Genomic DNA, 17,262 nt, shown 5'->3' with positions numbered 1-17,262 from the left:
TTTCAGACTGTGACGTGTCTCCTCACCCACTGCCCGGAACGCCTGCAAAGTTAGGCAGGGATGTGGATGGGAGGTGGGGGCCGCTTGAGTCAGACGGGAGGGAAAGGGATGGACTGAAATGAGCTGGAGGAACTCTGAGCACGATTCAATGCCTGAGCCCAATGCCCTTGTGCTGCATCACTTCAGCTTGACCCAGCACAATTCCATCCTCCTCAGTGCAGAGCAAACCGGCAGTGACATAGCTGGGAATCGGGCCCTTTATTTCAATAAGGAAGATCTGCCCAAACTCTGCTTGCACTAATAGTGGTATCAATCTGGAGCGACTCTGCATTTACACAGGTGCAGCTGAGGTCAGGGGTTAAAGCAAGGGGGGAGAAGTGATGGAGAATTCAGCTCCTTTTCCCCTGCTAAAGCAGCAGGGATCTCCCCTTCCCCTCCCCAGCTGGTGCAGTAGGAGCTACCCCCCACCCCTTTCAATCTCCTTTAACCAGAATTTGGCCTCTTGAGTTTCGTTTGCAAGCTGTTCACCTGCCCATTGATTGCAAAAATGCAGGGGAACATGTGGTGACCTGAAGCCTGTTACATGAGGTTTGTATTGTCATCAAAAGGAGGATTAAATAACAGAGCTTTTTAAAAAAATCCTGCCACTATTAAAAGTTTTCAGGAACTTTCCCCTGTGGTTGTGGGCAATCTGCCTTTCTAACAATACTGTCCAGGGTTGTGATCCTTGACAGGTCTAATCAGACTCATGCCCCTGAAGCCAGTCGAGTCATAGTGGGGTAAATCAGGAGTCACTGCGCTGCACCCAATGGAGTGACCCGGGCATAGAAGCAAAAAATCAGATTCTGTATTTTCCTTTACCTACCATGGCTCCCGTTGGAGTCAGGGCTGCAGTGCCGCAGCTTGGACCCTCTGCAACGGGGTCTGGAACCGTGCATCCTCGGGGGGGTGGGGTGTAACCAGTTCCCCTGGACACCAGGGGGGAGGGAGGGAGGGACAGAAGAGCCCTTTGCTGAGTCCCTACTTCCTTCCCCAGGCTCCATGTTACTGGTGATGCTGCTGATCGGGGGCTTTGTGCTGCTCTCGTCTGGCCTCTTGCTGCTGGCTCTCCTCTGCCGTAAGAAGAGGTGGGTAACACCCTTCCTGCCCTCTCCCCGCTCCCTGTTTCCCTTCATCATCTCCCAGCACCCCCTGCAGAGGCTCCCAGAGCAGGGTGCTCTCCCCCGGGATCAGACGTGTCCCTCACCAAGGACACCAGGGGCGGAGTTGCTCCTGAACCAGAACCTGCTGCTGACAGAAGCCAGGGCTGGGCACACAGGCTGTGGGGTCAGCACCCCCCCAAGGCTGGGCTGGCACCCGGCAGTCCCCACTGACCATGCCTCTGAGAGCCCAGCCACACCAGGAGGCAGCCCACCCTTTGCAAAGCTCAGGGCCGACCTTCTGGAGCCCCGAAGGCTGCACTGAAGGTAAAAGCCCTCGACCGTAATGGTTGCTGCGGCTTGTGCTCCTGAGCCCTGGTGGCCAGCGTGCTAGACGCACAAGCTGCTCACCGGCATCCCCTGCTGGGGCTCTGTGGGCTCTAGTGACTCCCCCCCCCCCCCCCCAGCTCCTAAAGGAGGGGCTCCTCACAGTACCTCCGCTCTAGGCCTGAATCGCGACCCCCGTCTCGTTGATGGGGGATACTGATGTTCAGCGAGGCAAAGCGAGCTACCCACAGCCGTATAAACCAGCGAGAGGGCCAAGAATAGGACCCAGGAGTCCTGGCTCCCACCAGAGGCGGATTAGGTGTTTGTGAGGCTGTGGCTAGAACAAGTGGGGGCCCCTCCCCACTCCCTCCGCCTGCAGTCCCCCCTGCCCACCTGGCGCTCCTGCTGGGGAGTGAGTCAGGGTGCAGGGGTGCCCATGTTTCTGGGCCTCCCCCCCCCAATTGGCTGGGGCCCCTGGGCACGGGCCTTGTTGGCTCAGTGACTAATCCGCCACTGGCTCCCACTGCCCTGCGCTCACCACTACGCCATGCGGTTGCATTCACGCCTGTGCCTCCGGATTCTCCCATTTCTCCCCCCTTCACAATGGCAGCAACAATATTTGCACAGAGGCCCAAAGCCAAGCTGGCCCTCTGCATCCTGAACTGCTGCCCTGGGCACCTCTCAACTGGTAACCACGGGGCAAAAGCAGAGCTGATCCGCAGCTGGTGAATTCACGGGGGTTTGAGTGGTACGTTCAGGTGAACCCTGACTCCTCGGGCAGGTGCGGAACTGCTGGCTTCAGCCTTCCAGTGCGCACAAGCTCTACAGGAACAGATCAGGAGCTCGGTGCGCTCTGGTGAGCTTAGGAGCTCTGTCCCCCTGAAGCGCACGCTTACCAGGCCCCGGAGATTTGGGTCCCCTGAGACCTTTGGGGAATTGAGAGTTCAAATTATATGACACCCTGGGAAGTTGTCCACGAACAAAGCTCTGCATTAGCCTTCAAAGACAGATTCTGCCTTGTGCTAGTTCGGAGCAAATGGGCGGCTCTAACCTCCTCACTAGCACCTGGACCATGCGCTGGCTTCACGGGGGCTCAGACTGTGCGGAGCTGCTGTGGACTTGCTCGTTTCCCCTCTCTCTTTTGGCAGGAAGACAGCAGCTGATCTGAACTGCAGCCTCATGAAAGGTAAGCGCCCCCTGAAGCACAGGATTGGAGTCACCGGGTGGGATGGTAGCCAGCTGGCAAACGGTCTGCCCAGGGCTTCCCTGAGAGTCAGGAAGGGCTGGACTCCGAGAGCGGGTTATTTCCACATTAGCAGCGAAATGAGTCACTCTGGGTTAACGTTTCCTAGTGTGTCTTGTTGGCATGCTCCTCAGCAGACAGATCAGCAAAAGCAAAGCAGCACTTCCCAAGCCCCTCTGAGCTCAGACCCTCAGCCAGGCTGCTCCTCGCTTAAGGGGGATATTGCATGAGCTCCAGTGGGGCTCGGGCCGTGCGCTGGCCTCCTGCTTAGGAGGCATTTCACTCCCCACAAATGCATCAAAGCCACAATGTTCAGATGCAACTGCTCATTCTCGGTGTCCCCTTTGAGCTACCTTGGCCCAGAACAAAGGTATTTAGGCACCTAACGCCCCTTGAAATCAATGGGAGAGAGGCACCTAAATACCTTTGAGGATCTGAGTCCTTGGTCCCTATTTTCAGAGCCATTGAGCACCCACTCCTCCTGACTTCAGCTGGGGTTGTAGGTTCCAGCTCTCCATCTCAGCATCTCCCACTCTTCACTGTATTTATCCTCAGATACCCCTGGGAGGCAGAGCAGTGCTGGTATCCCTGTTGGGCAGATGGGGAACTGAGGCACAGAGCACAGCTAAGGGACTTGCCCAAGGTCACACAGGCGATCTGTGGCAGAGCGAGGACTCAGACCCAGGTCTTGCACAGTCTGTGCTGGCAAGCTAACCACTGGGCCAGCCTCGTCCTCAGCCCCACGGTGTCTCAAGTTGGGCACCCAAAAGCAGCAGCCACAGTGACAAATGTTGGCCTAAAGCTTGGATTACAAGCTTGTGATGGAACTCTTGTCGAAACCCTCCTCCCCCACCAAGGTGTCACTCACACCCACTTCTCTGCCAGCGCTGATATTGCTGGGGATTATCTGGGGGGTGGGCAGGTGCCTTTCCTGGCACATGGCTGCTTTGTGTCACAGACAATGAGCGCCACATGAATTCACCTGCCTCCACGGGGCCCGATTCCTCGCTGCCTCCTACGCCATTTACACCTCTGCAGAGAGCGTCCTGCTTGAGTGGTGGGCTATGCTCACTCTGCCTGGGGGGAAAGGCGCAGGGCAGGGGAGAAGCCGCCCGAAGGCTGTGTCCACTCTTAGCTGCCCTTCCCGTCCCCAGTCTCTTTCTATTCCCACATGGGAGTTGTGTCTATTGGAAAAGCTGCTCTGATGTAAACAGCTGCATTTAAAAATCCACCTGGTAACACTGGCGCAAGGGCTTGTTTGCACGGCCAGCTAGGGCGTGGCAAACCAGGCTGTAATTCTTCATTCACTAGTGCGACCCTGGGACCAACTGGCAGAGGGTGTAAGGGGTGCACAGGGCACCCTACGGGTTCCATCGTGTGCTTTGACACACAGCTGTTAGCAAGCAGCAGGCCAGAGCCCTGAACAGCCCCCTCGGGGTTTGCCACACACTAAGGCCCCATGTGGAAAACCCCATAGACACTGCCTGAATGCAAGGCAGTGTTGCCTAGTGGATAAAACCAAGAGACCTAGGTTCTATTCTTGGCTTTGCCATGGGCCTGGTGGGTGACCTTGGGGAACCCATTTCCCCTCTCTGCCTCAGTTTCTCCATCTGAGAAATGGCATTCGCGATACTGGGCTCCTTTGTATATGGCCCATCGATTGCTACTGCTGGAAAGTGCTCTGTAAGGGCAAGGTATTGGTATCAAATCAAGTTAGTGTATAGAACCCAGGAGTCCTGACGCCCAGGCCTATCCTTCCTCCAGGTACTTTGCTGACCCCCTTTTGCTCTTCTATGGCCTGGTTTGAGAAGCGGGCTCTAATTTTGCACCCACTGGTTTTCTGAGCCACTCAACTACCTGAACTCCTCTGCAGTTTGTTTCCCTGCTTGCCAGCCCTAACGCTGCAGCTGCACCATGCGCGGGCCCAGCCTTAGGGAAGAGAAGAAAAGCCATCCGACTAATAGAGGCTTGGGGGGTTCCACCTCTCTCCTTAGGGTACCCGAAATTGGAATCCAGCCAGGTGTGCGCCAGCGAGAGCCTGCAACCCGTCAGCTCTGAACTGACCTCGTTCCCCATGGCTGGGACCCCAGTCGAGCTCAGGGGGGCTCATTTGCCAGGTAACGGGGAGCTGGGTGTTCCATTAGAGCATGGGGGCCACTCATAGAGAGCATCGCCTACCCCTCCCTTACCCCTGCTCCGTGGCTCAGGATTGTTCCCTGCAGCGTGTTCTCCAAGGCATCGTCCACGCCAGTTTTCAAATAACTCGAGCAATAGCACTTCCTCGAGAGACGATTGAGCTCTCTTGGACTGTCCAGCCTCCAGAAATGGGACCTGTTTTACCAGAATCAGTCTGATCAGGCCACACTAGACCCACCAAGAGCCCTCACCCCCACACGTTAGCACCAGCATGTTCGCACTGATGTACCAACCCCTCTCCCTAAGCGTGGGGCAAGGCAGGCCACTTTGAAGATCTGTGACACCTTTTAGTCAAGGATCCCTCAGCACCTTACAAACGCTAACAGCTTCACCTCCCAGGGGTATCAGTATCCCCACTTTACAGCTGGGGAAACTGAGGCCCAGCAAGGTGAAGTGATTTGGCCAAAGTCACTCAACAGATCAGTGGCAGTGCTGAAAACAGAACCCAGGAGTCCTAGTTACCAGACACCTGCTCTAACCACTAGACAATGCTCCCTCCTGTTGCCAGGAACAGAACTCGAGTCCGGACTCCCATTCTCCTGGACAGGAGCAGCCCTAGGTGTTTTGCTGACCAAGGCAGAAAACATCCCCCACACCCAGAGCAGCAAAGAAGTCAAGTGGTCAGAGCCCCCTGGAACTTGGCACCCAAGTCAGCTGCCCTGCTTGCCCACCCCCAGCCTAGCACCTATCACCAGCCTCCGTGGTCTGCTACCTAGACACATGCACCACCCAAGGATGGAACTTGCAACCCAGCAAACAGAACAGATGGGTGCACAGACAAAGCAATGCTGCACCTGCCAGCAGAGGGCACTGGTACGACCTACACCAGCCAGCCCAGCTCAGCCATAGGGCTCAGGAAAGACCCGCTCCACAGTCACAGACAGCAGTGAACTGGCTACCTAAGGGGGCGAGAGGAGCTAGGGGGAAATCTCTGCCGTTGACACAGGAACCTGCCGTGCCAGTGAGGGGGAACCTTTATAGCACATCTCCCGGAGGGTGCATGCCCTAAGCCACTGCCTGGGATAGAGATCCCTCTCTTGGCATAGGCTGAGAGTGGGCAGCCTTGGGGACAGAGAGCTGAAGCGGATGATGCTGCCATGCAGGGCTTCTGTGGCCACCCTCCCGACAGCTTCCCTGATGGGGAAGGGCAGGGGCTTGACAAAGATCTCTGTTTACCCCCAGTGCTCACCTCCCCCATGATCCCCCTGCCAACCCTGATGTGGAAGAACTAGCTGTGCAGGAAAGGATGGAGTTCAGTCTCCATGGCCAGTTAGCCCTCCCCACCCCTCCCCTCCAACCCCCACCAGCAAGGGGACCATTTGAGGTGGTGAATTCTCCAGCGTGGGCTGCTGCTTGCTGCAGCCTGGGCCGAGATCCATTAAACTCACTCCCCCGCCATGGCCACTGGTGCTCTGGGCCAGATTCCATCCAGCCTAGCGCTGAAAAGACTCCAGCTCCCATTGTCACTGCTGGCAGCTCCCGAGCCAGAGCAGGCCAGATGGCTGAGCCAGGCTCCACCGGTCAGGTCTCACTGAACCAACCCAGCGCAGCTGCAAAGCACAGCTCCGGTCTCCCTCTCTCTCCCTGGAAACCTTGGCCTGGCTTCCTCTCAGCCCTTGGCACAAGCTGATCCAGGACATGTTTGTAACCCAGGCCCCACTCCCAGCGCCTGATCAGGTCTCTCTGCCCTTCTGTTGTCATGCCTGTGTGTGCAGTGCTCTGCCTGTCTCTGCACGTTCCAGGACTTGCCTGTCCTGTGGATTTGCCCTAATTTCAGCTGGCTGTTGGAGTCCCTGCATAGGCACGCGCCCTTCCTGCAGACAGGCACTGGCACTAATCGCCCGCCCAGCAGGCAGAGCCCGATCCAAAGGGCGGGTTTTCCTCTCTACATGAGGGGACCACACCAGTGCAGCTACCCTGGCACCTGTACCAAACCCCAGCTGCAGGCAGGGCTGGGCCCAACTCCTCCAAGGTATCTAGGTGCCGAGCTCCCATTGATTTCAGTGGGAGTGTGGCACTCATTACAGTGGAGGAGCTGGGCCCCACAGGCTGCAGCGATGGGGTGGGTTCCTCCCTGCATTGGAGCTCAGCTCAGTGTATGGATCAGGGGAGGGGGCAGCTTTACACCACCACCTTGGCCCCTTCTTCCCCATGCTGGGTCAGTTCAGGATTACCTCAGCCATCGGTACAGGTCCCAGCCAGCTGCCAAGGGTACCAGCAGCTTGGTGTCGACAGGAACATTTCCCCAACACCTCCTCCTGCACCAGGAGCTGCCCTGCCAAGGGTGTTGTCACCAGCTGCCCTGACTCTGCTGGGGGACCCCTCTCTGTTAGGGGATTCTCTGGGGTCCCCACTGGTGCCTCGATGGTTACCTGACATCCATCAATATAGGGGCTATAAAGGAGCTGCAGGTAGGTGGGTGGCAGAGGGAGGGTGTCCAAGCAAACTCACCAGCCAGGCAGTATTGCAGCAAATTCACCTCAGTCCCCCCCGCCCCCCTGTCAACTGTTTGGCGCTGCGACAGTGGGTCTTGTCTCATGATTCTGGCCCTCCGGCCAGGTCCCTCATGGTCTCACCCCTTCTGGGGCAGTACAGGGTCCCACAGGCCAGGTGGCCCCTGACCCAGTATCAGATGAACAGCCCCAGCCTGGGCGCTGTAGTCCTTGTGTCCTTTACCTCAGGGAGGCTTTCCTCCCCCTGTGCTAGGGAGACTAGGGAACCCCAGACCCACCCTCACCGCTGGATTCCAGATCAGAGTCCCAGAGGAAGTGGCTGGAATCAGCCCCTTACTGGTTCCTTGTCCAGCTTCCTACCACAGGCCATTTCTCAGACTCAGCGTCTGGGATCCTCTCCTCTCAGAGGTCCGGATTCAGACATCTTCTCTCCCATCTGTTGCTGAAGGACCCTTGCTCCATTCAGGGCCAATCCCCAGCTCTCCAGCCACCCTCTTCTCTCAGTCCTATTGCCACTAGCCACCCTGGTTCTCCCCAGCTGGATCAAATCCTTAATTATCTGCCAGTCTCCCCTCCAGGTGTCACAATGGGCTAATTGGCCTCTCCAGCTCCCTTTAATACTATCATCACAGATTTCAGAGTAGCAGCCGTGTTAGTCTGTATCCGCAAAAAGAAGAACAGGAGGACTTGTGGCACCTTAGAGACTAACAAATTTATTAGAGCATAAGCTTTCGTGGACTACAGCCCACTTCTTCGGATGCATCCGAAGAAGTGGGCTGTAGTCCACGAAAGCTTATGCTCTAATAAATTTGTTAGTCTCTAAGGTATCATCACAGAGTCTCTTCCTCTCATCTCTGTCTACCTGGCTGTGTCATTCTCTCAGTTTTCAACCAAAATGAAGGGGGGGGGGCATAACCCTGTTTTATCCCAGCTGATGTCCTCCCCTGAATGGCTCATTTGTTCCTGGGAGAGCCCAGGCTCAGCAGTTGGGTTTGTTTACCCATACATCTGTTCAGGGCAGGACTTCCCATTGTCCAGACAACCAGGGAGGGAAGATGCCCATCAATTACCATCACAGGGGAGGGAGTTGCTTCCCTCCCTGCACAGGGGGGCTGAGACACTTGGCTCACAGACTTCCCATCCTCAAAGGCTGTGATGGGGGAACAAGCGGTGATGGCCTGGAGGGGGAGGGGAAATGGGCCTCAGTCCAGCAGCAAACATCTGGATGCTTGAGCAGCTGATAACAGTGCCATCCGTACAAAGGAAACAGGGCAGGGATCTGGGGCCCTGAGTGTATTGTTGGTGATGTCTGGGCATCTCGCCAGCATCTGCACCAGCTGGTGAAAGCCTGGCAGAGAGAGCAATCGGCTGCTTTACTGAGGGTGGATCAGCTACAGGGAGCTGCAATGATTCCCGCTCGGGGTAGGAGCTTGGCCAGGGCTGGCGGAAAGAGGTCCCTGGTCCCTCATGGGGGAGGGGAAAGAGGGGGAGAGGCCTGAAGGAACAAGTCACGCCCTTCTCCTCCCCCAGCTCTGGCAGCTGGATTCCCGAGCAGCCAGTGATGGAATCCTTTCCAGGCTCAGGCTGGCAAATCTGTGCCCACTGCAGGGGACTAGCTAGCTCAGGAGCTCGGCTGCCTTTCTAAGGGCTTGTGCTGCTTTTCCTTTGCAGAATACGCTGAGCCCGATGTGGTCCAGGTGAGCCCCAGCAGTCAGACAGCCCCATCCACCTTCAAACCTGCCCTGGACGAAGGCTACACGCTCCCGCTGGTAGTGAACCACTACGACGTGCCGGGCAAGTACCACGAGTACGCAGAGCCCCTGCCACCCGAGCCCGAGTACGCCACCCCCTTCACGGAGCAGGCCCTGGAGGCCACAGGAGCTGCTGCCAAGAAGAACACCTGTGTCATCAAAGTAGTCCCCACTACCCAAGGCCGGGCAGGGTCCCCGATGTCCCCTGGGATCCTGCCACAGTATGACTTCCCAGCTCAGCGGCTTGGTGAGACTCCGAACAGCACAAGAGGGGAGGGATCCCACCAAGCCAGCATCGTGTACACGGAGCCCCAGACTGAGCGGACTTTCACCCCGTGGGGTGACGTCCCCACGGGGCTCACCACCTCCCCGGAAGGGCATTGCTTACAGCCCCGAGACTCCCCTCTCACCCACATTTACCACGAACCTTTGTGAGGCTGTGGAAAGGGGATTCAAATCAGACACACGCCAGGCAGCTGGAGAAGGGGGTCTGGCTGCACTGGGGAATCTGCTCTGGGCCTATAGAGCAAGAAGCACTAGCCCTGTCTATCACCAGCAAAGGGAAATGAAATAGCCATGGGGTTTATAGCACTGATCTGTGTGGAAGAGGCTGATCCTTCTAACTACCTGATTAGTTTGTTTTGTTTGGGTTGTTTTTTTCCCTTGAACTTAATAGATACCCCAGATCATCTTCACCTCCCTTTTGGATTCGAAGGGACAGTGTCAGGATCAATGATCATATATAAATATATATATATATCTCCTTTACCTGCATCACTGTTACTGTTTTCTTAATAACCATCGTTTATACTGTGCCATAGGCTATAAAGTGAAAGAGCGCCCCCTGCTGCCCTATGAGCTCTCTAACGCCTCCCTCTGGTATTAAAACTTGAATGGAATTTTACAAACCTCATCAGCTTGTCAGCCCCAAGGCTGTTGGTTTGTTTGTTCTTCTCCCTTTCATGGTGAAAGCAGGCAGGTCAGTTTCACGTTTTGTTTCTAGTCGGTTTCAGTTCCGTGTTTGTCTCCTGTCACTGGCAGATAGGTACCTTTCCAGCGCAAGCTGGTGGGGGGTGTTTAAATCCCAAAACAAAGGCTGCTCTTCCTTGAAGTATAAAATTAAAAGAGCAGGAAAATATGTACAGATAAATTAGGGCTTGTAAAATATGTTTTTTACACCTACACTTCACTGACCAGGGGCTCAGTCCAGCAAACAGTGATGTTATGCAGGCAAATCACATTCCTCACCTGAGTCGGTTTTAAGGAGTGAAATTACTTACATGCGTGTCTGCAGAAAGATATTTAAGCGCTTGGCACCTAAATACCTTTGAAGATCTGGAACTAAGTCCCTCTTTTAAGTCAGCTATGAAGCGACAGGCATTCTGCACATGCATGGTAGGACACACCAGGGGAAACTGGAATCAAGAACAGAGGAATTGCAATTCTATGCTCTCTCTGTATTGGCTTTTTCACTGATCAAGCAGGCAATGTTTGTAATGGTTGCAAAGTGTGGTGGCCATTCATTTCTATCTGTTAGAGAATTGCACCTGTTTCCTGTGATTTTGCTGCCTCTGCCCCTGCAACAAGCACTTCATCCGAGATCCTTGGAAAGGGACACAGCTACATGGCGATCCTAGACAGGAACTGCAGTGCCGAGACAGCTCTGAGGACGGGGAGCGTGGTGCTCTTCTTAAGCAAGTGCCAGCGCAGGCCCAGCTCCATGGTGTTGCTCGCAGACAGTAATATTTCCCAGGGGGAATTTGATCGATAACTGTGTTTCTCTAACAGCAGCCAGATGGATGGAAAAGACCCATTTTGCATTGTCAGAACTGCTCATTGTTGGCCGACCCCATCCTTCCAGCATCTCTGGCTGTCAATTCCTCCAGGGGATGGGGAATGGAGCCTCAAATCTGGGTCCTGTGCTCCCAAGGAGAGAAGAATGAACAACACCTAGCTCTTCTAATAGTGCTTTTCCTTAGTAGCTCTCAAAGCACTTTACAAATGAGGGCAGTATCCTTATCCCCATTTTACAGATGGGGAGACTGAGGCACAGAGTGGGCATTGACTTGCCCAGGGTCACCCAGCAAAGCAGCAGCAGAGCCAAGAATAACACTCAGGTCTCCTGAGTTCAGTGCCCTATCCACTAGGCCAGCGGTTCTCAAACTGGAGACCACGGTCTGAACCCCTGGGGGTCCACAAGAGTACTCCAGGAGGTCTGTGAGTCATGTCCGGCTCCAGGGAGTCCGCGAGTCATCTCTGGGGCTGCCGGCTCCGCTGATCAACTCTTCCCCCTCCCTCCCAGTGCCAACTGCACACTGCAGTACAGCTGTTCAGCAGCATGCAGGAGGTGTTGGCAGGGAGGGGGCGCGCTCGGGGGAGGGGGCAGAAAGAGGCGGGGAAGTGGAGAGGCAGGGTTGGAGTGGGGGCAGGAAGAGGTGGGGTGGGGGGCAGGCCTTGGGGGAAGAGGTGGAGTGGGGGCAGGGCCTGAGGCTGAGAAGGGGTTGAGCAGCCCCCCAGGGAAAATTAGAAGCTGGCTTTGGGGTCCTTGAAAAATTTTAAATCAAAATGGGGGTCCTCGGGTTGCTAAAGTTTGAGAGCGGCTGCACTAGGCCATTCTGCGCCGCCCATTGTCTGCACTCACCCTGTACAGAACCACACGTGTACACGCCTCCAGAGATGCACACACCCTCAGACACAGATTGCTGTGCAGTCTTTCCTATACGCACTCCCCTGTTGATTCCAAAATACTTCCGTAGAGGCACGCACAGCTCCCGGCAGTACCTCACAGCAGGGATAAAGCCCTGTCGCTTTGGCAGCAGCCCCAGGACCATTGGGGGTTCTTTAATATTCAGCACATGGAGCCCAAGCAGCTCAGGGCGCGTGTCTAGTTGCCTTTTGCTGCAGATCCATGCGGCACAGCGTTCTGTGGTAACTCCTCACGCACATGCACAGAATGATGCAGCAAGTCCAGGCTCTGCAAGAGACTCCTGTGTGAGAGACTCTTAGCAAGTTCATTACCACGGCGTGGGAGCCCCCTTGTGGTATTTGAACCCCATGACCTACCCCGTTTGCTTTCAGTGCCGGGGAACAGCCATCTTCCCTGCAGTGTTGTGATGCTTGGCGCTGGAGAGGCAGAGCCACTGGCCCTGCTCCGGCTCCCATTATAATCAACAGAACTACTCCCACTGACTACAGTGGGGTTTGGACTGGGTACTAAGTAAGTGCCAGTATTGCAGCTCCCCAGGTTTGGGTGATGCTGCTCCGGAGGCCTCATGGTGCACTAGTGTCACCTGAGGGTTCGTGTGTCACAGTACCTGGATCTCCCCAAAGGGCAATTGACTGACTCCAAATAAAAGCCATATTCACCTAATTGCCCAACTCCAGTCCCTTGAAGATGAATGGGCCATATCCTTGGCTGGTGGAAATCCACATTGCTCAGTGGAGTGATGCTGCTTCACACTAGTGGAAGATCGGATCTGAATGGATCAATCAGAGCTCGATAGTTCCATTTGGAAACCTTCTCCTCCCCAATGGCCGGCTGCATCCAGTTCTGGCTTCCAGTTAGGTTTGTGCCTTTTACCTTGCTACATTGTTTGACTGAGACACAAGTGACATTCCTATGGTTTAGAAATGAAGTTCGGGTGGGATTAATCCATGGCCTTTTCATTGCACGGTACATGTTCAAAGCGCTGTATGAGCATTCATTCATTAATCTTTGTGGAATCTAGTGGAAGCTAGGAATCATTATTCCCATTTTACATGTGGGGAAACTGAGGTGCAGGGAGGCAAAGTGAATTCCCCACACCCACTTAGCAACTAGGGAACTAGGGATAGAACTCAGTTGTTTCTGACTCCTGTCTGTTCATTTCTCATTGCATCACAAGAACCACAAACCTCCTGATGCCCAGACCTTTGTATTACCACTAGACCTCCTTTACTTCCACCCAGGAGGGCAGAAAGGTGGGAGGCAACAGCCAGCCATTTTACACCTCCTCCCTCTTGGCTACAAAACGTGCTGGGTTTCAGGATCCATGCACTTGGCTACAATGACTTTCTTCCTAGTGCTCCCACCCAAAGCCATCAGCATTCATGGCCTGTGGAGGTGGGTTACTGTGGGCATCGTGTGATCACTTCCCCCTAAGAGCTGGGAATAAAAGTTATTTGGACTAGCAGGAAAACATGTCTAAATGTTTGGGGCTTTTTAAAATCAGTTTTCAACCAAAATGAAGGTTTTTGGTTCAGCCAAAATTTTTCAGGTTTTTGTCAAAAACCTGAACATTTTTTATTTTTCAGTTTGGGGGGCTTTTTCTTTTTCTTTCTTTCTTAGTGGAAAAAAGGGAGGGTTAAAGGAAAGACAAAGGGGAAACAACACCAAAAAACAGAAAAACAGAACTGTTTTGGTTTTTGAAGACTGGAAAAATTGTTTTGTTTCAGCCAAAAAATAAAAAAAAATCAAAAAAATTAACCGAAAACTGCTGGGGTGATATCCTGTCTCCATTGAAGTCAATGGCAAAACTCCCATTGACATCCGTGGCAAAACTTTTTGAACAATATCAGAGAACCAAGTACTCAGGAAATTTCACAATCTGAAAATGTTGTGCAAGCAGAGCAAATCCAGTATTCCCTGGGAATTGTTTGCATGTCTCTGACATAAACTCGCCTTTCCCAAGAACACATTGAGAGGGGCCTTGAACATCCTTAGGCAGTGCACAGTTACTCATAGCAGGATGTTTCTGCTGGGCTAGTTTCTGTATACAGTCAGTCCCTCAGCACACTAGACACGTGCTTGTCCTTGTCATTTGCACTTTGTGCCATTTAAACTGTGTGGGAGACATTTAACATTTTTAAGATTCATATTTGAAAGAGAAAATCTTTATAGAATCTATCCATCCCCATACACCCCCTTAGCTATCTAACCATCCATCCCCATACACCCCCCTTAGCTATCTATCTATCTAATCCTCATAGACATCCTTTATTTATCTAATTTATCTGTGACAAAATTCAGTACACTTGGCTACATACACACATACAGGCAGTGAATAAATAAATTAATTACATTAATAAACCATAGTACTGTGCCCAGCATGATGTCTGCGTTAGTTTGCACTGGGAGGTGGGCTGAGCCCCTGTTCTTGATAACCAGTATTAATCTGGAATGATCCCAGCACCCAAAGAATTACCTCACCAGCACCCTCCGGCAACCTATCCACCCCCTCTCTTCGATTCAAACACTGCCAGCCACAAGTTCACTTTTAGGAACAATATTTTGCAGATTGCAGCAAGATTTGGGGAAATCTGATTTTTACCCTTGTGGGGGGCGGGGGGCTACACTCAAACAGGGAAACCAACTTTAATTTCACTCGCTAGATGGCCCTCTGTTAAAATAACTGTAAGCATACAAATGGTGTCTTGCTTCTTTTTTCTTTTTTTTTTTTTTTTTTTCCCACCATGTAATTAATGCTTCAATAAAATCTAACTGCAGGAAGGGATAAATAATGCATCATTAAATATTTAGCAAACAGCAAGGCCAAACACAGAAAAACAGAATGGGGGGAAGAGAAAATACACATATTATGTTCTAGGTAATTAATAATTATATAAAGCAAATGAAATTCTACAGGATAAATGTACTTCCTGTCTGGAAAATTATGAAAGACTTCAAAGCAAGGGGGACGACTATATTTGCATTTGGAGTAGAAATAAATATTCTCAGAACTAGGAATTTAGAAATGTATTTCAAGTATTACACCCAACCACACCCTTAGTGGGAAGGATAACAGTCTGTGACCACTCATACCCGAGAGAGACAGTTTAAAGAGGATGTTACCAAAATATCGGGTCCACCTAGCTGAGAGCCAATAACAGCCAGACAGGGATAAGGAAGAGTTGCTTTATTCTGCAGAAGAAAGGAGAGCTTTGTACCTTAGTCAAAAACTCTGTCTTACACACATTTTACAGATCCTTTATACACATTCAGACAAAGGTCCTTGCAGTGTTAACACTTGAGTGGTGGTGGTCAGACCCGTGCTTTTGCTATCTGGTCAGTGAAAACCGGCTTGGGACCAGCTCCAACTACCGTAAGGCCTTGAAGGGAAGACAGTTGAAAAGTTCAGGCTACTGTGTACCTGAAGTGTCTGCTTCCCCCTAATGGCCACTGGTTGACATAAAGGCTGCTCTGTTAAGGGGGGGGCACTAGTAACTTTCACAAGGAAAACAGTCCCATTTAAACTACAAGGAGTTACCGGAAATACAGTTTAAGATACTACAAAATCCCTTCCCCTGCACACACTTCACATCATCAGTTAGAAAACTCCCAAACAAACGTGGTCAGAAACACCTAAGAAGGAAAGAGCTAACTAGAACACACCCTCCAACTGTGCTTTCGAAACTCAATCTGATTTTAACAAGCCACTTCGGGGCGCCGGAACCAACGATTACCAGCAGCCCCAGGAGCAAAAATTGTGCTTCCGAAATCTCTTGATGTCGATTCCGCACGAGGCAGGGTAAGGCCGCAGCCGCCCCACTCCATGTGCCATACATAGCAGAAGCCCTTTTTAACGAGCAGCTGGCGGCCCCGCCTCCCCAGTCTGTGATCCAGTCTTATGGGTCAGGGCGAGATGCCGGTTCGCCCCTTGAGAGAAGCGACTTGTCACATCCCACCACCACCCCCATTTAGTGCCGTCACGGCTTTTTCGTTTACTTTACTGTACTGTACCCAGAAATCGTTCAAATGTGCGCACCAGAGCGGGCCGGCAGGGGATGCAAATCAGGCGCATGGCATGCTGGGATTCCACCCTAGACCAGGCAGAGCGGAGCGGCAGGCGGGGCGGGGCCAGGGTGAGGGGAAGGCGGAGAATCCGCAGCAGCTTCAAAACAAGGGGAAAGATTGAGCCAAGCCGCCGGCTGGCGAGGCTGCTGCAGCCCCTGGGAAAGAGATGCGAGCTCACAAGGGAGAGAGCTGGGGTGGGGAAAGTAGCAGTTTGAAGTAGGCACCTGGGTTTGAACCAGGGACCAGTTGATCTTCAGACCAATGTGTTAACACTGAGCTATCCCCCCATAAAGCCTGCTCACCTTGCTGTAACGTTTCAGAGTAGCAGCCGTGTTAGTCTGTATCAGTGCCACAAGTACACCTGTTCTTCTCGCTGTAAGGGTGTGTTATACTGGGACCTTCTCCTGCGTGTGGCGTCTCCCCCCAGCATTTTTCCCTCCATGCATCTGAAAAAGTGGAGGTTTTACCCACGAAAGCTTATGCCCAAATAAATCGGTTAGTCTTTAAGGTGCCACCGGACACCATGTTGTTTTGGTGGCTGCAGACTAGGGTGACCAGATGTCCTGATGTTATAGGGACAGTTTCAATTTTGGGGTCTTTTTCTTATATAGGCTCCTATTACCCCCCACCCCCGTCCTGATTTTTCACACTTGCTGTCTGGTCACCCTACTACAGACTAACACGGCTACCCCCTGATACTTTCTCTCACCATCTCGCTTGCACTTGGCCGTCTGTCTCTCTTCTTGCTGCCCCTCAAGCTCTCTAGCGCCTTTCTTCGCTGTCCGCCCGGTCACTACCTGCATGGATGGGACAAGGGGAGCACACCATGAACACAACCAAGCTATAAGGCGCTGCCCCAAGCTCTGACCCCCCCCAATCCCAATGTAAACCGAATTCGGGCACAGCTCTGCCCAATACCTCTTTGCCCCCCCCCCATGATTCGTCTTTTTTTGTGCTTAACATTTCGTAATGAGTCGCTATTATTCTCCGCGCCATAGGCATGTGTAAGAGGGTAGCACCCAGGCGGGGCAGTCACAGACCTGGGGCCCCCCCGGTGCTCGGCGCTGTACATGGCTCTAGCGCGCCTAGAATCTAAGCTGCCGCCGCATCCTGAGCCATCTCATTGGCTGCGTCCAACCGCTCATTAAACACCCAACGAACCAGCCGTTCTCGCGGGACCGGGGGCGGGACTCTATCTGACCCCCCCACACTCCCCTTCGCCCCCGGGGGGCAGTTACCCGCCCGCGGGACGGTAGCGGGGCCGAGGGGAGCGGGATTCACGGTGGGGGCGCCAAGGGGCCTAGGTGGAGGGGTGCTACGCAAGGCCAGATGGGGAACCGGAGGCGTTGCCATGGGAACACCTCAGGACGGGGAGTTTGCG

The 17,262-nt window shown here is 53.3% G+C and overlaps 1 protein-coding gene, 1 long non-coding RNA gene and 1 other non-coding gene across 9 annotated transcripts in view; 1 reads left to right on the top strand and 2 right to left on the bottom strand.

Annotated features, from left to right (window-relative positions):
* Window positions 1-10,020, top strand: part of LOC101940879 (discoidin, CUB and LCCL domain-containing protein 1-like) — a 63,718-nt gene extending 53,698 nt beyond the window's left edge. For 5 of the 7 annotated variants that reach the window (XM_042857297.2, XM_005286164.4, XM_065577258.1 and 2 more), the window contains 4 exons: window positions 1,037-1,127; window positions 2,615-2,652; window positions 4,704-4,826; window positions 9,030-10,020. In XM_042857297.2, the coding sequence (XP_042713231.2) occupies window positions 1,037-1,127; window positions 2,615-2,652; window positions 4,704-4,826; window positions 9,030-9,544 (767 nt within the window). In that variant the 3' untranslated portion in view covers window positions 9,545-10,020. Of the gene's footprint in view, window positions 1-1,036; window positions 1,128-2,614; window positions 2,653-4,703; window positions 4,827-5,413; window positions 5,719-9,029 lie in introns of all 7 variants that reach the window. The other 2 variants (XM_065577257.1, XM_042857299.2) reach the window with 2 other exon arrangements.
* Window positions 10,021-14,542: 4,522 nt separating this feature from the next.
* On the bottom strand, window positions 14,543-17,256 carry LOC112059602 (uncharacterized). Its single transcript, XR_006176116.2, has 4 exons — window positions 17,120-17,256; window positions 16,591-16,678; window positions 16,184-16,327; window positions 14,543-15,196 (listed from the first exon to the last, which is right to left on the bottom strand). It is a non-coding gene; the product is annotated as an uncharacterized LOC112059602 (long non-coding RNA).
* LOC112059620 (U11 spliceosomal RNA) lies at window positions 15,527-15,668 on the bottom strand. Its single transcript, XR_002888923.1, has one exon. It is a non-coding gene; the product is annotated as a U11 spliceosomal RNA (small nuclear RNA).
* Window positions 17,257-17,262: the final 6 nt, after the last annotated feature.

This window comes from Chrysemys picta, chromosome 23 (assembly GCF_011386835.1).
Source record: "Chrysemys picta bellii isolate R12L10 chromosome 23, ASM1138683v2, whole genome shotgun sequence".
Taxonomy (NCBI): Eukaryota; Metazoa; Chordata; order Testudines; family Emydidae; genus Chrysemys; species Chrysemys picta.
Note: the sequence above shows the minus strand (reverse complement) of the source record. Positions and strands in the feature narration are given on the sequence as shown.